We start from the raw sequence: 17,179 nt of genomic DNA on the forward strand, positions 1-17,179 counted from the left end.
GTATATTGTAATGCGAGAATAATTTTTGAATGAGTAGTGTAGTTATCAGGACTCTTGAATTTTATGTCAATCATGAAGGAATAGGTATTTTTCCTTTATTGATATAAGTTATAGGATTTGTAGTTAATTTTTGTATGATACAATTCCTTTTCTTTTGACAGTTGGGTTGTTAAATTAATATCAAATAGTTATGGTAACCTTTCGTGAAGCTTTCATAGCTCAGTTGGTTAGAGCACCCGTTTAGTAAGCGGGAGGTCTTGAGTTCAACTCTCAATGAAAGCAATTTTCATTTATTTAATTTTTCATGACCCTTAACAGATAGGCGTTTTCTCAATAATGGCATAATTCTTTTTAATAAGCAGAAGTCCTTGAGTTCAACTCTCAATGAAAGCAATTTTTTTCTTTTTAAATTACATATGAAACTCTCAATGAAAGCAATTTTTTTCTTTTTAAATTACATATGAAACTCTCAATGAAAGCAATTTCCCCCCCTTTTTGAATTACATATGAAATTCATGACACGTAACACCAAGGCATTTTCTCAATAATAGCATAAATTGTTTTAGTAAGCGGGAGGCCTTGCGTTCAACCCTCAATGAAAGCAATTTTTCTTTTTTTTCTTTTTAAATTACATATAAAACTCATGATGCATAACATCAAGGCATTTTCTCAATAATAGCATAACTTTTTAGTTTTCTTTTTTAAGTTGCAATATAAAACACATGATAGAAAACATCAAGACATTTTTCTCAATGAAAGCATAGTTTTCCTTTTCAATTATGCTAAATTACTTATAGAACATGATATATATAAGATCAATGCCTTGTTCTTTAACTTCCAAACAAGCCCCATTCCTCAATGAAACATACTTTAAAAAAACAATTATACTAAACTAAAGATATGTGTAATCTAATGATATAACCTTTCTATTCACCATCTCAATAATAAAATATGCAAATGACATGTTTAAATTTCAATGAGGTTAACTGGTTAAGAGAAGTTGAGGTAAACTAGGAGCGGAAAGAAAATGATAGGAAAGAGAGTTTTCTTCCTCTTAGTTACACCCCAATATGAGAATAACAAATTTTATGTTATTATAGGATGAACTAAAGGGAACTAAGATGATTAACTTCATCTCCTAAATATTTATAAATAAGATAAATGGTTCATCTTAATTTTTTTTTTTTTTTGTTCTCCTCGATCCAAAGAAGCATGAGGCCCTTATTAATTTACTTTTAAAAAAATTTAAGCGCTTTTCCGCATGGTATTTTGAGAGGGAGACATGTGACCCCCACTCCGAGGACACTTGGGAACACTCCAAAGTTAGTACATTCCTTTTTTTTTTTTATTCCATCAAGACATCAACTTTTCCTTATTCAACGAAAAAATTATAGCCTCTCCCCTCTCAACTATTTGCCTTCACGTGTTTTTGATCCTCATCATTCATTGATTTGTATTAAATCTAATCTTAACCAAATTTGCAATTGGATTCACATAATTTTGTTATTGGCAAGCAAAAGTAAGGGCAAAAAAACCAAAAAAAAAAAATCTTGTGCCATTTCTAAATATTGATGCTATTAATTCACTATTTCTATGAAATTTTTTTATCAAATTTCAATTTGAGTTACGTAACCCTTGTTAGTGGCAAGCAAAAGTGAAAAGGGAAAAGAGAACCAAAATATTCTTGTATTTTTTCCCCCTCCAAATGTTAATGCTATTCTAGTTGAAGCCTCTATAACAGATGGACCTATGCATCTATTTGACTCAGAATGAAAGAATTTTCATAACTTTGGGTTAGATTTTATTAAGTTTAAATTAGAGAAATAATATTCTTTGCAAATCTTCATTATAGATTTTAAATAAATAATTACCTTTAAGAAGTTTTAATGATATTATTGTAGACTTGTGGTCACAATTATATGTTTCTAAAGCAAAGCACTAGAGCTTGTCTCCAACATGGTGCCTATGTCTCCTTGCTTAGACTCAGCATTGATTGCTTATTTGTGTAAACTAATATATTCCTATACATGGCCTTTTTTGTTGTATAATTTGATAGTTCTTGCTTATGTTTCCCATTTTCTTTATAACAATTTTGATTGGTTCCTTGTGCTCTTTCCTTTTGTTTAGGGTCTTTGCTATCATTATCATAGAAAGTGAATGACTGCTTATATTGTGGTTTGCTACATGCTTGGATTAAATTTTCTAACCTTTTTTTTTTGCAATGTATTAAGTAAACTAAGAAATAAAGCTTCCTTAAAAATTGAAATTAATTCATCATGTGTGAGAGTAAACAAGATTTATTGTCTAACTAGGCTTTCATTCCCTTGCTAGCCTAGTTATGATCATATTGGAAAAAAAAATAAATAAATGGAACCCCTCAATGCACTTAGAGCTTTGAAAAAGCCACGTCTTCTTATCAACCTATTTTAATAATAATAATAATAATAATAATAATACCATCTTTTTTTTCTTTATCATAAACTTCTCTCTTTGAAGCAAAGTGTGTTTGCCAGTTGGCTACAACAATTATTGAGTCTTTTCTTGGCATAAATTGTGTCATGACTTGTGTCTCTCAAACAAAGGTCTCTTGAGTATCACAGTTCAGCAACCTTCATTCGGGCATTTTTCGTCGAATATTTTTTCTTCTTTCTAGATTTGAAACTAATAGAAATTTTTTTTTACAAGGTACATTCTTGCAGCTTTTTCTTTTCAAACTTACAAGTCAGCTTTCCCTTTTTCATCAAGTGATGGTGGCAAGCATGCATTTGAAATCTCGCACTCTGGAGATCTTTATGCAATGCACATTGGCATATAAAATGCACAAGTGGGGAGTTTAAATAAGGATCTCTCAAGTTGCAGGAGATTCTCAAGTACTTGAGGGGTTTTGGCTAAGAGTCATTAGCTCTCACTTGGATCAATGATTATAATAGCCTAGGATCAACTGTTCAGAAATCTTTACTTAGGATTTTAAGTTACAGTTACGAGGAAGTGGAGCTTTCCCCTATGTTTATCTCATTGCATAAGTTGGTAATTTGATATTGTACAATGTCGATAGAGTTTGATATATCTGCAGGTATCTGAAGGTAGTGTTTCAGGTATTATGCAAGTCATCTATGTTCTCTATGCCTGTTGTTTTAAGAAATTTTTTGTTTTATTTTTCTTCATGTTCACTGTTTTTTTTTTTGTTTCCCAGCATACTGAACTTGAGAGTAGTTTGTTCTGCTTGCTGATACTCTTTAAAGGTAATTATCACGTCTGCAAATCAACAGAAGTATTTTCTTTGTCCAATCAAAATTATGGAGGTAGACAGAAGAAAAAAAATCTGCAAATGTATGTGTTCATATCCTGTCGAATATGCATATAAATAGGCATGTATATCTGATCGAACACGACATAGATATCATTTTTTTGGTGGTTGTTGATCAGATTCATGCTACCAAATGCGGATGCCCGAAATCCTTATCAACCAGATAGTTGAAATTGTTTTATCTCAGGAGCGAAAACTATGAGTGGCTTTGGCGATAGACGACCATTCTGGAGCTCAAACCCTGCACCAGCTGAAACAACAACAGAAGAAGCAACGTGGAAAGATTTCGGAACATCAATGAATGCAATCTCATTTGGTTTCGTTGCTACCGCAATCTTGATATCGATGTTCCTCATCATGGCCATTGTCGAACACCTCTTCAGACCGAGAACTTCATTCCTAATTGCTGAGAATGGCCAAGCACAGGCTCAGATGTATGCTCTTGAAAAGATCAGAAGCTCACAGCCAGTAAGTACATACAGGCATAGCAAATTTCACAAAACTTAATGTCCTTACAGGGTTTGGCCAAAAAAAAAGGGAAAAAAGAAAAAAGAGTAGGGTTAATTGTTGATAGACCCCTTGTACTATGGGCTTAGTTCTATTGTTGCAAATAGACCCCTGAGTGAAAATCTATTGATGCAGATAGACCCTCTTATTGATCAAAAGTTTCACCCAGGGACTATCTGCAACAATAGAACTACAGTGGTAGTGATTTCAATTTCCATTGTACAAGGCATCTATCCGCAATCAACTCAAAAAACTACTATAAACCAATTACAGGGGTAGCAATTTCAATCAAGGGATCCATCCGCAATCAACCCAAAAACTACTATAAACCTTTTTTTATTCGAGAAACCATAAGGAACAAGCCTGTAGACAAATACCTTGAAACTATTGGAATGCAATAAAGTCTAAACTTCCCTTAGCAACTCGCTCACAGAGTTCTCAAGGGTTATATAGAAGATATGAAGTACACAAAAGCAAAATTTTGGTGGAATAACTTATTATTGGCCCTTATTGCCTGTCAATTATGGTACCTTGGTGAAACAAAGTCATGAGTTTTCTCAGATAAACAATTTTTACGGTAGCCTTGCGCAGAACAAACAAAATGATGGTAGTTTTGGGAAATTACCCTTATTTTCCTGGTGATTTCTCTGCACATTGTGAACTTATTGGCTCGGTATATCGACAGGTAGCAAGTTCATGCCCGCCTGATTTATCAGTGATGATGCCTGGAGACCGGTATCCAACATACATTGCTCAGCCTGCACCTTTTCCATGTACAAGAGAAGGGATCTGTTGGCCTTCTCATGATCATCGCCCGTTTACCTCATCAGTGTAATACACCAGTGTATCTCAATTGTGCAGGTTGCAGACAAAAGAATTTAAGTATAAGAGATATTTGCAAGTTGTAAAGAAAACAGTAGTAATTGCCATTGCAGTTTCTTGTTTCTTCTGGAAGTGTAAGTTTTGTACAATCGCAACTACGAAAAGAGCATTTGTTGTAAAAATGAATTGCTGTCAGGTAACTTCGACAAAAAATGACTCATTTTTTTGAGGTAAAAATAGGGCACGATGCTCTGTTCATAGATATAACACAAAACAAGAAGGATACAGAGAAAGGCAGCTACAAGTAGAACTCGAAGTTCTCGGTTTTAGCAACAATGAATAGAGAACTTTTGGTTCTATTTCCAGCCCCTTAAAAGTGAGCAAACAAAAAGTACAAAGCTAATCAAGATACAACACCCAAATGACACACCGAACATCACAAAACAAACCTGACATCACGAGACAAAGAACCCAGACCCTCGTTCGCTCCCCGAATGCTCGACAGTCACTGCAATGTCCTCTATAGCAGCCACCCATGTCAAATGTAACAGGGACCTCAAAGTCTTTTTTGGATGATGCCCCTGCCCATAAGTACAAATTATGCAAGATGATAACCACTATTTCATCAACTGAACAATTCTTATCAATAAAGATTCTATCATTGCTCTTCGACCATGAAACCCAACAGCAAATAGGGAAAAGAAACTGCCACAGGAACCTCACATCTTCGTTTGGCATAAACCGAATCACCCATAGATTCAATTGAAGGTTCGAAAAAAGATGGCTATGATGCCTCAGAACAAAATGAACATTGAGGATTACCGATCCAACCCTTTTGTAGTTACAATTTCAAAAGAGATGTAAACGATAAGTATACACTGCACATCGGACTACACTAATAATCTTCTACAAACGAAACAGCAAAAGTGCCTTTGTACTGCGAAAGTGCCCACTAGGGAGCTTGTGATAAATCTCAAAAAGGTATTGTAAAGTTCTTCATATAATATGTACAAGTCTGTCTATTGGTGATTGAAACCGTTTGTTTGTGGAAATATAAACAGGATCAAGATACTGTTGTAAGCTTTTTGCTCCTTTTTCTTGCAGTTTTGGCCAGAGCATCACATATCACCCTCTTGCGATTTGAGATGTCATCAGCATCCGCAGACTGATTTTTGGCTTTGGTTGCAGAATTTTTGGCTTGATTCTCCAATGCCCCCTTCACAAAGAACTTCAGCCTCCGTAGTGTGATTTCACTCTGTACCAGGAAGTAATCAGTCTTAAACAACAATAAAGACTATTTCAACATTAGTAAACTATTGGAGACACGCTTTTCTTATGGCAACATCAGTAAGGGTAAATTCATATCAAAATGGGTGACATAATCAACATATGATTCTCTTCTAACGTGTTTTCCGCAAAATATAAAAAATCAGAGGAGTATTTTGCAAAACATATATGGTAAAGAATGGTCTATGCAACTCCTTTCTTTCTTATAGAGCGATTCTTCCAGCAGAGCCCCATGAGGCAACCAGGAATGTTTTTTTAATAATGAATGCACTTGAACTTGTTACTCAGACACTGATTTTATTGAAAACACAAAAATATTTTCTTGATGAATGTTTTACTTAAATATTAAATAGTGTAAAATGTGTTTGCAACTATGTTAAGTATATTCTTTTGCCCTTCCCTCAACTTTGATTCAAAAATTCCCCCAATTTTTCTAAATACTTCACCCCTTACCCTCCATAAAAGAAATAGAATCATAGACCTTCGTATTTGAAGAGGAAATGCTAGATATTTATGTCTAGTCCTTAACTTATTAGCATGGGTTAATTTTCATGAGGAAATATTGATTTTAGAGGCATAATGTGTAGTTTTAATAAAACTGACAAAGACTAAGATTTACATCCTAATACCAATTTTCTGTTTTAACAAGCCGATTAACATTTTCATCACACTATTTATAAATTTTCAACAGTGACGTAGTTATCAGGATGATCGAATTGTTTTACCATTGCTATTACTTCTCTTTGTGCCTCAATTTTGCAGTTACGGAAAGGAGGGATAAAACGTGAAAGTTGAAGAAGCATGTTTAAAAGAAACCTATTTGAGGAATACATACTTTTTCTTATTAAATATAATTCATAATTGTACTTTTTCTTATTTATAGTGATTTTAGAGTCATAGTTGTTGTCTTGATGATACTGATAAATACCAACGTTCACATCCTGATACCAAATTTCTGTTTTAACGAGTTTGTTAACATTTTTATAATATTATTTCTAGATTGATATCACTACAAGGGTGCTCAAATTCAAATTCTTTTACAAATATAATTACTCTTTACTTGACCATGTTTATCCTTCACATGATAACTGTTATCATTTCTCTGTGCCTCTATTCTTCTGTTACGAGGGGATACAACATGAAATTTGCCATAGGGTTCACAAGACTAAGATGGAAAAAAATGGAGGGATACCCACATTTTTTTTTCTTATTCAATATAGTTGATTATGTCGTAAGGATTCCATTTTCAGGTTGCGCTTATACTGTTAATACGAAAGAGTTTTAATTGAGGTAGAGTGAATCACCTGAGCGTCAATATCAATGTCCACCTCTTCAGCTGAATCTTGGAAGTTTGGATTGCTTTGAGCAATAAGCTCCAATGCCTTGAAAAGATATTCGGGACATAAAGAGGCAATCCCCGAACTAAGTTTTCTTTTCTCCTCTGTAGACATTTTCCTGACCAAATATTTTTCAAGCTTAGTGACTTACAAGCAGAACTTACAGTTACTCGTGAGTGTTAAGTCACCAGCAGGCAGACTTCCAAAATTAATTAATCTAAGGGCAAAAGATGGCTTGCATTAGCTAACAACATGCTTTATTATGGAATCTCTCTTTTTTTTGTTTCCTTCTTCCAGGGTGTTAGAATTAAATATATCCATGCTTAATGAAGAAAACTCGTACTGTGCTGAATAAGGTTATGTATGCAAAAGCTATTCAGGGCTACCAGTGAGACGCTCAAAAACTCCAACTGTATCTTCAAGTTAACAAGGATTTTATTAGATAATAAACCGCAGAGAATAATTAAAGCACATAGTTAGTAGTCTCCCTCTCGATAGGAAAAGAGCATGCAAGCATGTAAGAATTAATTTCCGAGAATAGTTAGGAACAAAAGTAGAAGTAGAATGTCAAGCAGGAACTACTTAAATGAATGAATTTTCTGATTGAAGTGTTATAGTGATTTAATGTGGAACACCTTCACTAGTCTTGCTAAAAAAGGATGATGGCATGACCTGAGCTAGTGCTGAAAATAAGAGTTTTTATCCTATCACGCTTACTGTGAATCAACGATACTAATGTTACTTCAATCAAATAAAAATAAACAACATCATAATACATTGAAAAATTCTTTTTTCCTCTTCTTTAGGTGCATTGTGAATTATAAAATTTCAAATAAAGAACAGAAGAACAGTCTGTTCTTTAACATAGTACTCGTTGCCAACACTTATTAGCTAGAAATTGGCTTACTTAGAAAAGTACTGTTTTCCCATAGTTTAGCAACAGTATCTACTACATAATATTTTTCATAATGCCAATTACTCATCTCTCTTTCGATTTGTTTCGAGCTCTAAGTGAGGATTTGAATCTGTCTATGTGACCCTAAATCCAAGCTCAACAGTTAAGTACAGTAATTACTAAATTTCTTAAGAACTTAAAACATGTTTTTCGTTCACATTTTAAAACAGTATCATTTATAATACTGACTGAGAATGGGCTGCAGGAAGTCTGGTGTTCAACTACTTTAAGCAGCAAACATAAGGGGGCTGAAGAGTCATACAAAATCAACATGAATCAGAAAAACAGTACGAAAATTTATGATTTACAGATTTTAGAGTCAACATAACTGTGATGGCACTAACAAAACAGATTATTACTACCCCTACTACTACTACTTTTGGGATTACCTGCATCTCTGCATCACTGACTCTCTAAGTTCCTCTATAAGCAAATTCAGATGGTTAAGCTGAAACATTAAAGTAAGTGTCAATACATTATAAAGGACTAGATTAAATTATCAAGATAAAGTAGGTCCACTTTAGACCACCAGCTAATTTGTCTTGGTTCAGTTTGTGACCTAGAGGGGCCTTTAGAATATTGCAACCAAGATATATCACAGACACACAGCTTTTGACAACGATACTGAGTACACAGGAGAGAATTGACCTAAAATTCTCCAGGTATCACAGATACACAGCTTCAAACTTAGAATTTCTGCAGGTATAAAAATTAGCACTTTAACCAAAAAAATGAAAAAGACTGAAAAAAATGTATAACCTCATTGTTAGTATCTCTAGCCAATTTTGCGATAGCAGCCTCTTGAGCTGCCAGGGCCTGTGCCTCCTCATCTATTTGTCTTTTTTCCTGTTCTAGGAAAGAAATAAAAAGAACAGATGATATGTATTATAGTCAAGGAAGAAATGCAGTTTTTAATTACTGAACAAAGTAAGAAGATATTCAAAGAAACCAGAGGTTCAAAGTCAGTCAGACATATAAGATCAAAAAGGCGCAAGGAAGGGGGAACAGGTGAATTGGTAGGAGATGGCAGTCTTGAGCAGATACTGATCCTTGCTAAGGAATGCCAACTAAAATCAGAAATGGATGAAATGACTTACAGCTGCAACAACTTTAGGTATCAGGTGAATCCATTTCTCTTCAAATTTTTGCTGCAGTGTTTTCGCCATTACATGAATATCATGTTTGTTGTCCTCGTTATAAGTCATAGCATTTGAGAAAACTAATCTGACATCAGCATATATTTCTCTGGCATTCTTATATACATTGGCCTCCATCTGTTTCTGAATTGTAGAGAAATCCATGGGCCTCTTAATAATCTAGCATGAAGACACGAAAAAGACTAATGATTATATAGAAGTTGGCAAATGAATTACAATTAACCATGTCATGCTAAACGTAAGATCCAAAAAATATTAACACTTTTTAGAGGAACCATAGTATGTGCAATAAATTTCATTAAGCTAGTATACTAGCAAAATCTAAATTACAAAATCCAAGTCTAATTTCTAATATTTGAATGTTATTCATATACTATATCTGTTACTATTATTATTACTATTATTTAAGAAAAGCCATGCTTTTGGTCAATATTTTTGGTCCTACCCTTTGCGAGTCACAAATTAAAATAATTTGAGCATTCTCCTCAACCATTTCCAATTAATTGGCCCTAATTGAAAGGGAAATTTTGTAAATCCAAAAAACCTAAATAAGCATGCACTACTTCATAACTTCCCAGCCCCATGTTCCGAATTCCTCATAACCGCACCGTTCCAAAAAAATTTATTGAGATTTGCCTCAAATTTTGTTGAAAAACACGTTTTTCCACGAAACACTCCTTCGCAAGAATGAAATGCAAGAGCAAAATAAAAATTTAGAAAGCAAAGCCTTACATAAAATGGAAAATGAACACCTATCGAGTTTTAGGGTACGTCATGATTAATTGAAGGAGGTCGGGTGATGTGATGCCTGCGAAGTCGCATTGCAAGTCTAGGGGGGATGGTGTGCTATGGCATCCTTTTGAATAATGTTGAACACCACATTGAGGCAAGTTTTATTTCATGGCCTATAAATATTGAACTACATGCTTCCTTATTCAAAATGATACTACGTATTTGTTATGAAGTTCTGGTTCTGTTCAGTAATTAATACAGTTCATTTTTATCGTCCTTTTTATACCTCTCCTTATTACATTTGTTTCAAAATGATACTACATTAAAAACAATCTATAATTGTTAATGGGTGTGATATACAAAAAAACATCGTAATACAAAAAGATATGTGATGAGATCACTAGATAGGTAATATGTATCTATATATAGTTTAAAAAAAATCCTTTACCACATGCTTATAGTTGTAAAAATTTCTCCTATCACATACTACATAGAACACCCACATATATGTTCCACAAATTTACAGTTTGATCAACACATGTAGTGTGAGAAAAATATTTTCCCACAGGACATCACCAATCTGTGAATTACCATACACTTCTATCACTTTTTCTGATCATTTTTACACATTTTTTTGGTTAGTATCAATTATTAAGGTGTTAACAAAATTATTTTATTACGCACAAGTGTGTATCGTATCATGCACACATCGCATCATGCGCACATCGCCTGCATTGGAAGACTAGTTTAATGTCACAAAAGCTCTCAATTAAACATCCTTTACAATCAAGATACTGGAAACTTGTCATGTGATTCATAATGTTTCTTGAGGACTCAACTGTGAAGGTATACAGGTTACAAGCCACCTAAAGTTGAGGTAGCAGGGTGCAATAAAAATTTCAACAGGGTAGTTATGTGAAAGTCTAATAGAGGTAGACAACATTATTCTGTACTTTAGCCAAATAAAAACTAGATAGAATACGTGGTAGGTTGTCATCTGTCAGATCATTAATAGACATGTATCAGAAAATGGCCCTTCGTTGCATGGGTTAACAATGAGAAACAAGGTCGCTTTATGCCAGCCAATTACCATTTTAGTTTCATGAGAAGTAGCCCTATTGCTATAATTGACTCGACGACAATCAGACTAACACCAGGACATAAAGGGTTGACAACAATTAGTCATAAAAATTTATTCCAACATTATTAGGTTTTCAACTATCCGTACTGTGTAACTGACCTCACATGGATAGGCTCATAATTCAGTATGATGCTGGTAATTTTCCTTACGTAGCTTGCTTAGCCAGTGTATTAGAGTTAGAGGTCCTAAAATCATTAGGGCGGTATAATGACTAATCATAAATGTAATCACTATCTAGGATTAGCAATGGCAACAGCATAGTTATAAGTTTTATTCCAACATATTAGGTTTCCAACTATCCGTACTGTGTAACTGACCTCACATGGATAGGCTCGTAATTCAGTACGATGCTGGTAATTTTCCTTACATAACTTGCTTAGCCAGTGTATTAGAGGCCCTAAAATCATCAGGGAGGTATAATGATTAATCATAAATGTAATCACTATCTAGGATTAGCAATGGCCACAGCATAACTATAAAGTCTCATGCACGAATTGCAGGACGTATCAGATTGCTCAACTTATCATGACAAGAAAAAAAACATATGTTATATCTCTTACATATCTTAGTATCACAATTCAACCTTGTGTGGTTTACCATGAAATGCTAAAAGCTGATGTAAATAAGTATCATTACCTTATAGTAATCACGGAGGCGAAGACCTTTAACATCTACAGGTTCCAGAAACGGCTCAGCCCATTTGTGTGCTGAGAGCTGAAAATTTTAAATTTCTTATTGATGGCGGAAAACATAAATATGACAAAGAAGTAGAAGATTGAAAAGTATGTAATCACTCAAAGATCTTATCTTGCCTGCTTCAAAATCGTGCCAAACTGGCACATAACCTCTTGCATCCTCTCCGAGCAACCAGATTCTTTTTGAGCCCCGTCAGTCTTATCCTTTAAACAGGAAGAAATCCATTTGAGGTTCTTGGGTTGCTTCTTATGCGTGTAGAAATCAGTCAGCTCTTTCACTCTTTGCTCCAACTGAACACAAATTCATAATGAAATAAACCCAACATTGAACCTTTTGGTTATGGATTTTTCTGATATTTGTCCCCCAATCTTAAGTATTTTTAAAATAGGGTTTTTTGCTAACACCACCCCCACCCCACAAAAAAAAACTTAAAAGTTTATACCCCCACCCCCCAAATCAAATGATGTTAAGTATTAAACAGTTGAAGTGAGAGTTACAATTCCAATGTTTCCCCCATTAGACTCACCCAAAGTTTTAAATATTAGATACCGGGAAACTATCGGATAGTCATAATCCAGACAGTATCAAGAAAATATTGGGGATATGTAGTAAATATCAGAGCGTCATATCGGATAATGTGTGTATACAATTTAATTTCTTAAATGTAATCTAAACATACTTAATAATATCTAAGGATACAAAAATATAAATAATATATATTTAAGATTTTACTAACCAACTGCAAAAACTTATACTTAGGGAAAAGAGCCTAATAGAATTTCCCTAAAAGAACTACATATGGCTATAACTTTTAACCATCAAAGAAACTTTGCAGAACTACATTGTTTGGTGACAAAGTATGTAAAAAGGGTATATCAGCCAACATATCGGTTGATATATTGGCAATGCTGGGGATATATCACCCAAAAACTGCCAAATATCGGTTAAAGATATTGAGACCATATCGTTTTGTAGCAAGCCTTATGAAAGGATACATCAACTGATATACGGGGGCTATATCTGGAATATTTAAACCAATGGACTTACCCGATCAAAATCCCAGCCATAGATATCATGAAGTTAAGCTTTAGGGACGAAAATCCAAAGTTTAAGGTTTAGGGGATTTCAATAAATATCAAGATTTGGCAAATAATTTAACAAATAATTAAATATCATAATTTGGGGGCTATGCATCCAAAAAACCATTATAAACAAGTTCATCAAAACATATATAATTTAAATAAATCCCCCAAATCTCGTAAATTTGTATCAAATAGTTCCCTCATTTAGAGTCCGTTATCTTTAACAAATAATCTTAACAATATTAAAGTCCCATTGTACCCTCATCTTTTTACAAATTTTTAACTAATAACCAATGTTTGAAAACAGGGGTTTTTTATGTGTGCAGTCCAGGAGAGCTTTAATGATTAATCGGGTTATGTGCCGATTAATCAGATGATGCGAATTATGCGTTTTTGAATTTTTAATATATAAATATTATTTTCAATATGTTAACATATATAAATTTATGAAAAATAGAAAATATATTTAGAAGCTTCGATTAATATGTTTCGCTAGAGAGATTCTAGGGGATGTTGCAAAGTTTCAAGGTGATTGTTGGAGAGCTTGTAGGGAGAGAATCAGAGGTCATACAATTTTCCATTGAGTTTCCACGAGCGACACGAGGTGGAGCAAGCGTCGACGAAGGTTAGATATAGTTGTCGCACCCACTGGGTTCAAACATGAGAGAATAGACAGAGGAGTAGCGGAACTTTGGGAAAACTTTAGGGTCAGGTATTTTTTTCCTTTAATAGTCAGGTTAGGTTTGCGGTAAATGAGTTTAACCTGGAAATGATCTAAAAGAAAAGCGTCCGCATAAAAAAAATTATCCGGATGCTTACTTAAAATGCGCCCGACTATTAGGATGACCACATAATGGAGCGCTTTTTCGCTAACCGAACAGGTTCCAAGTTCCAACCCGCTCACACATGATCAACCGTTTAAGTGGCTGCTTAATCCTCATTTTAGAACATTGCTAATAACTATTTAGGCCATCTTCCTTAGCCAATTAAACCCAAAAGCAAATCCTTCTATCTCTGGTTTTGATGTTTCTCCTTCAATATTGTTGTTTGATCTTGTGATCTCAAGTTTTAAAGATTTTAAGTTCATACAATAGAGAACTTGTAAACAAGATGAGGGTTTAATGAAAATTTTCGACCATGACAAGCTTACCATGGATTAAATACAATGGATTCCAACATCAGGTGCCCATTTGATACAACTTATGAGATTTGATGTACTTATTTAAAATATATAAATGTACATGTTTTGATGAGATTATTAGAATACTTAAGAATTGGGAACCAACAATATCTGGGGGGAATAAACCCCTTTTAATCACAAAATTGGAGAATATCTTTTACCTCGTTAGCCTTCGATATCATTGCATCGACTTGATTACTGAATCTTCGAGCAACCGCTGCATCGGTTTCGCTCGCTTCGCGCGCACCGCTACCGAAAAGATCGGTGTTTGCCGGCTCCATCGCCCTGCTGCTGCTGCTTCTTCTGCAACCGATGGGGTCGCCATTGTGGGTTACAAATTTTATAGGGTTTCGGAGATTTTGTCAAGGTTTGGAATCGGGGGGTTTTGACGAGGGAGTAATAAAATCGCGAAGAATGGGGAAATTTGCGACTTTTTGGGTGGTCGGCGGATTCGCGTGTTTTTAATGTTTTTAATGCTTAGCGGGTTTGGAAATTGCACATTAGTGCTATACATCTTCAACAATTGCATATTAGTCCAAACGAATCTGGAATATTTAAACCAATGGACTTACCCGATCAAAATCCCAGCCATAGATATCATGAAGTTAAGCTTTAGGGACGAAAATCCAAAGTTTAAGGTTTAGGGGATTTCAATAAATATCAAGATTTGGCAAATAATTTAACAAATAATTAAATATCATAATTTGGGGGCTATGCATCCAAAAAACCATTATAAACAAGTTCATCAAAACATATATAATTTAAATAAATCCCCCAAATCTCGTAAATTTGTATCAAATAGTTCCCTCATTTAGAGTCCGTTATCTTTAACAAATAATCTTAACAATATTAAAGTCCCATTGTACCCTCATCTTTTTACAAATTTTTAACTAATAACCAATGTTTGAAAACAGGGGTTTTTTATGTGTGCAGTCCAGGAGAGCTTTAATGATTAATCGGGTTATGTGCCGATTAATCAGATGATGCGAATTATGCGTTTTTGAATTTTTAATATATAAATATTATTTTCAATATGTTAACATATATAAATTTATGAAAAATAGAAAATATATTTAGAAGCTTCGATTAATATGTTTCGCTAGAGAGATTCTAGGGGATGTTGCAAAGTTTCAAGGTGATTGTTGGAGAGCTTGTAGGGAGAGAATCAGAGGTCATACAATTTTCCATTGAGTTTCCACGAGCGACACGAGGTGGAGCAAGCGTCGACGAAGGTTAGATATAGTTGTCGCACCCACTGGGTTCAAACATGAGAGAATAGACAGAGGAGTAGCGGAACTTTGGGAAAACTTTAGGGTCAGGTATTTTTTTCCTTTAATAGTCAGGTTAGGTTTGCGGTAAATGAGTTTAACCTGGAAATGATCTAAAAGAAAAGCGTCCGCATAAAAAAAATTATCCGGATGCTTACTTAAAATGCGCCCGACTATTAGGATGACCACATAATGGAGCGCTTTTTCGCTAACCGAACAGGTTCCAAGTTCCAACCCGCTCACACATGATCAACCGTTTAAGTGGCTGCTTAATCCTCATTTTAGAACATTGCTAATAACTATTTAGGCCATCTTCCTTAGCCAATTAAACCCAAAAGCAAATCCTTCTATCTCTGGTTTTGATGTTTCTCCTTCAATATTGTTGTTTGATCTTGTGATCTCAAGTTTTAAAGATTTTAAGTTCATACAATAGAGAACTTGTAAACAAGATGAGGGTTTAATGAAAATTTTCGACCATGACAAGCTTACCATGGATTAAATACAATGGATTCCAACATCAGGTGCCCATTTGATACAACTTATGAGATTTGATGTACTTATTTAAAATATATAAATGTACATGTTTTGATGAGATTATTAGAATACTTAAGAATTGGGAACCAACAATATCTGGGGGGAATAAACCCCTTTTAATCACAAAATTGGAGAATATCTTTTACCTCGTTAGCCTTCGATATCATTGCATCGACTTGATTACTGAATCTTCGAGCAACCGCTGCATCGGTTTCGCTCGCTTCGCGCGCACCGCTACCGAAAAGCAGCTGCTGCTGCTGCTTCTTCTGCAACCGATGGGGTCGCCATTGTGGGTTACAAATTTTATAGGGTTTCGGAGATTTTGTCAAGGTTTGGAATCGGGGGGTTTTGACGAGGGAGTAATAAAATCGCGAAGAATGGGGAAATTTGCGACTTTTTGGGTGGTCGGCGGATTCGCGTGTTTTTAATGTTTTTAATGCTTAGCGGGTTTGGAAATTGCACATTAGTGCTATACATCTTCAACAATTGCATATTAGTCCAAACGAAGGGATTTTATACATTAGCCCCTTACATCTTCAATAATTGGTATTAATCCCTCAAATCATGAAAATTGCATATTAGTCCGCCAAATCCTATATGGTCTTGCAAAATGGTGCCTCTGTTAGTATTTCAATTAAAAATCTAACACTAAACTACCCCCTCTCCGATGTTTCAAAATTTTGTGAGGCTCAACTTTCTGTTAGGATTATTTTGTATCCATCGGAGAACAAGAAGTGCATTTGGATTTTTTTAGGCGGATTTTAGGTTTAAATTACCTATTAAGAAACGGGTTGGGAACATAATAAAGGAGTAAAAGCATCCCTTCGCCTCCAACTGTTAGATTTGATGTAATATTTCACTTCAATCTAATGTAATTTAACTTGATGGACCATTTTGCAGGACCCTATAGCATTTGAGGGACTAATATGTAATTTTCCAACCTTGGGAGACTAAATATGTAATTATTGAAGATTTAAGGGACTAATGCCTTCAATAAATAATAATGATAATATAATGGTGATGGCAATAGCAGAAGATATTAGTAATCATGATCTTCTTAAATGCTTAAGATTCAATAATATTTGCTCTTTTCATGCATGATTTAGTAGCAAAAGGACAAGATTGGACTTTGACAAGATTGGATATTTGTTTAGGCACAGGGACAACAAGAATT

The 17,179-nt window shown here is 34.5% G+C and overlaps 2 protein-coding genes and 1 non-coding gene across 10 annotated transcripts; 2 read left to right on the forward strand and 1 right to left on the reverse strand.

Annotated features, from left to right (window-relative positions):
• TRNAT-AGU lies at nt 209-282 on the forward strand. The gene has a single exon. It is a non-coding gene; the product is annotated as a tRNA-Thr (tRNA).
• On the forward strand, nt 2,564-4,843 carry LOC109823905. Of its 6 annotated transcripts, none has more exons than XM_020390351.1 (4): nt 2,567-3,095; nt 3,194-3,330; nt 3,495-3,775; nt 4,500-4,841. In XM_020390351.1, exons 3-4 carry the CDS (start codon nt 3,506-3,508, stop codon nt 4,647-4,649), a joined length of 420 nt encoding a protein of 139 aa, XP_020245940.1. In that variant the 5' UTR covers nt 2,567-3,095; nt 3,194-3,330; nt 3,495-3,505; the 3' UTR covers nt 4,650-4,841. The 6 variants fall into 6 exon arrangements, with proteins under 6 accessions (XP_020245937.1, XP_020245940.1, XP_020245939.1 ...); XM_020390350.1 differs by having other exon boundaries at nt 3,194-3,242; nt 3,427-3,775; XM_020390349.1 differs by having other exon boundaries at nt 3,194-3,242; nt 4,500-4,840.
• On the reverse strand, nt 5,374-16,244 carry LOC109823904 (transcription factor GTE1-like). Of its 3 annotated transcripts, none has more exons than XM_020390346.1 (8): nt 16,152-16,244; nt 12,058-12,231; nt 11,882-11,959; nt 9,313-9,531; nt 8,975-9,061; nt 8,605-8,663; nt 7,228-7,378; nt 5,374-5,891 (listed from the first exon to the last, which is right to left on the reverse strand). In XM_020390346.1, the coding sequence occupies exons 1-8, from the start codon at nt 16,170-16,172 to the stop codon at nt 5,700-5,702; spliced, it is 981 nt and encodes a 326-aa protein (XP_020245935.1). In that variant the 5' UTR covers nt 16,173-16,244; the 3' UTR covers nt 5,374-5,699. The 3 variants fall into 3 exon arrangements, with proteins under 3 accessions (XP_020245935.1, XP_020245934.1, XP_020245936.1); XM_020390345.1 differs by lacking the exon at nt 16,152-16,244 and adding an exon at nt 14,365-14,482; XM_020390347.1 differs by lacking the exons at nt 12,058-12,231; nt 16,152-16,244 and adding an exon at nt 14,365-14,482.

Source organism: Asparagus officinalis, chromosome 9, assembly GCF_001876935.1.
Source record: "Asparagus officinalis chromosome 9, Aspof.V1, whole genome shotgun sequence".
NCBI classification, from domain to species: Eukaryota; Viridiplantae; Streptophyta; class Magnoliopsida; order Asparagales; family Asparagaceae; genus Asparagus; species Asparagus officinalis.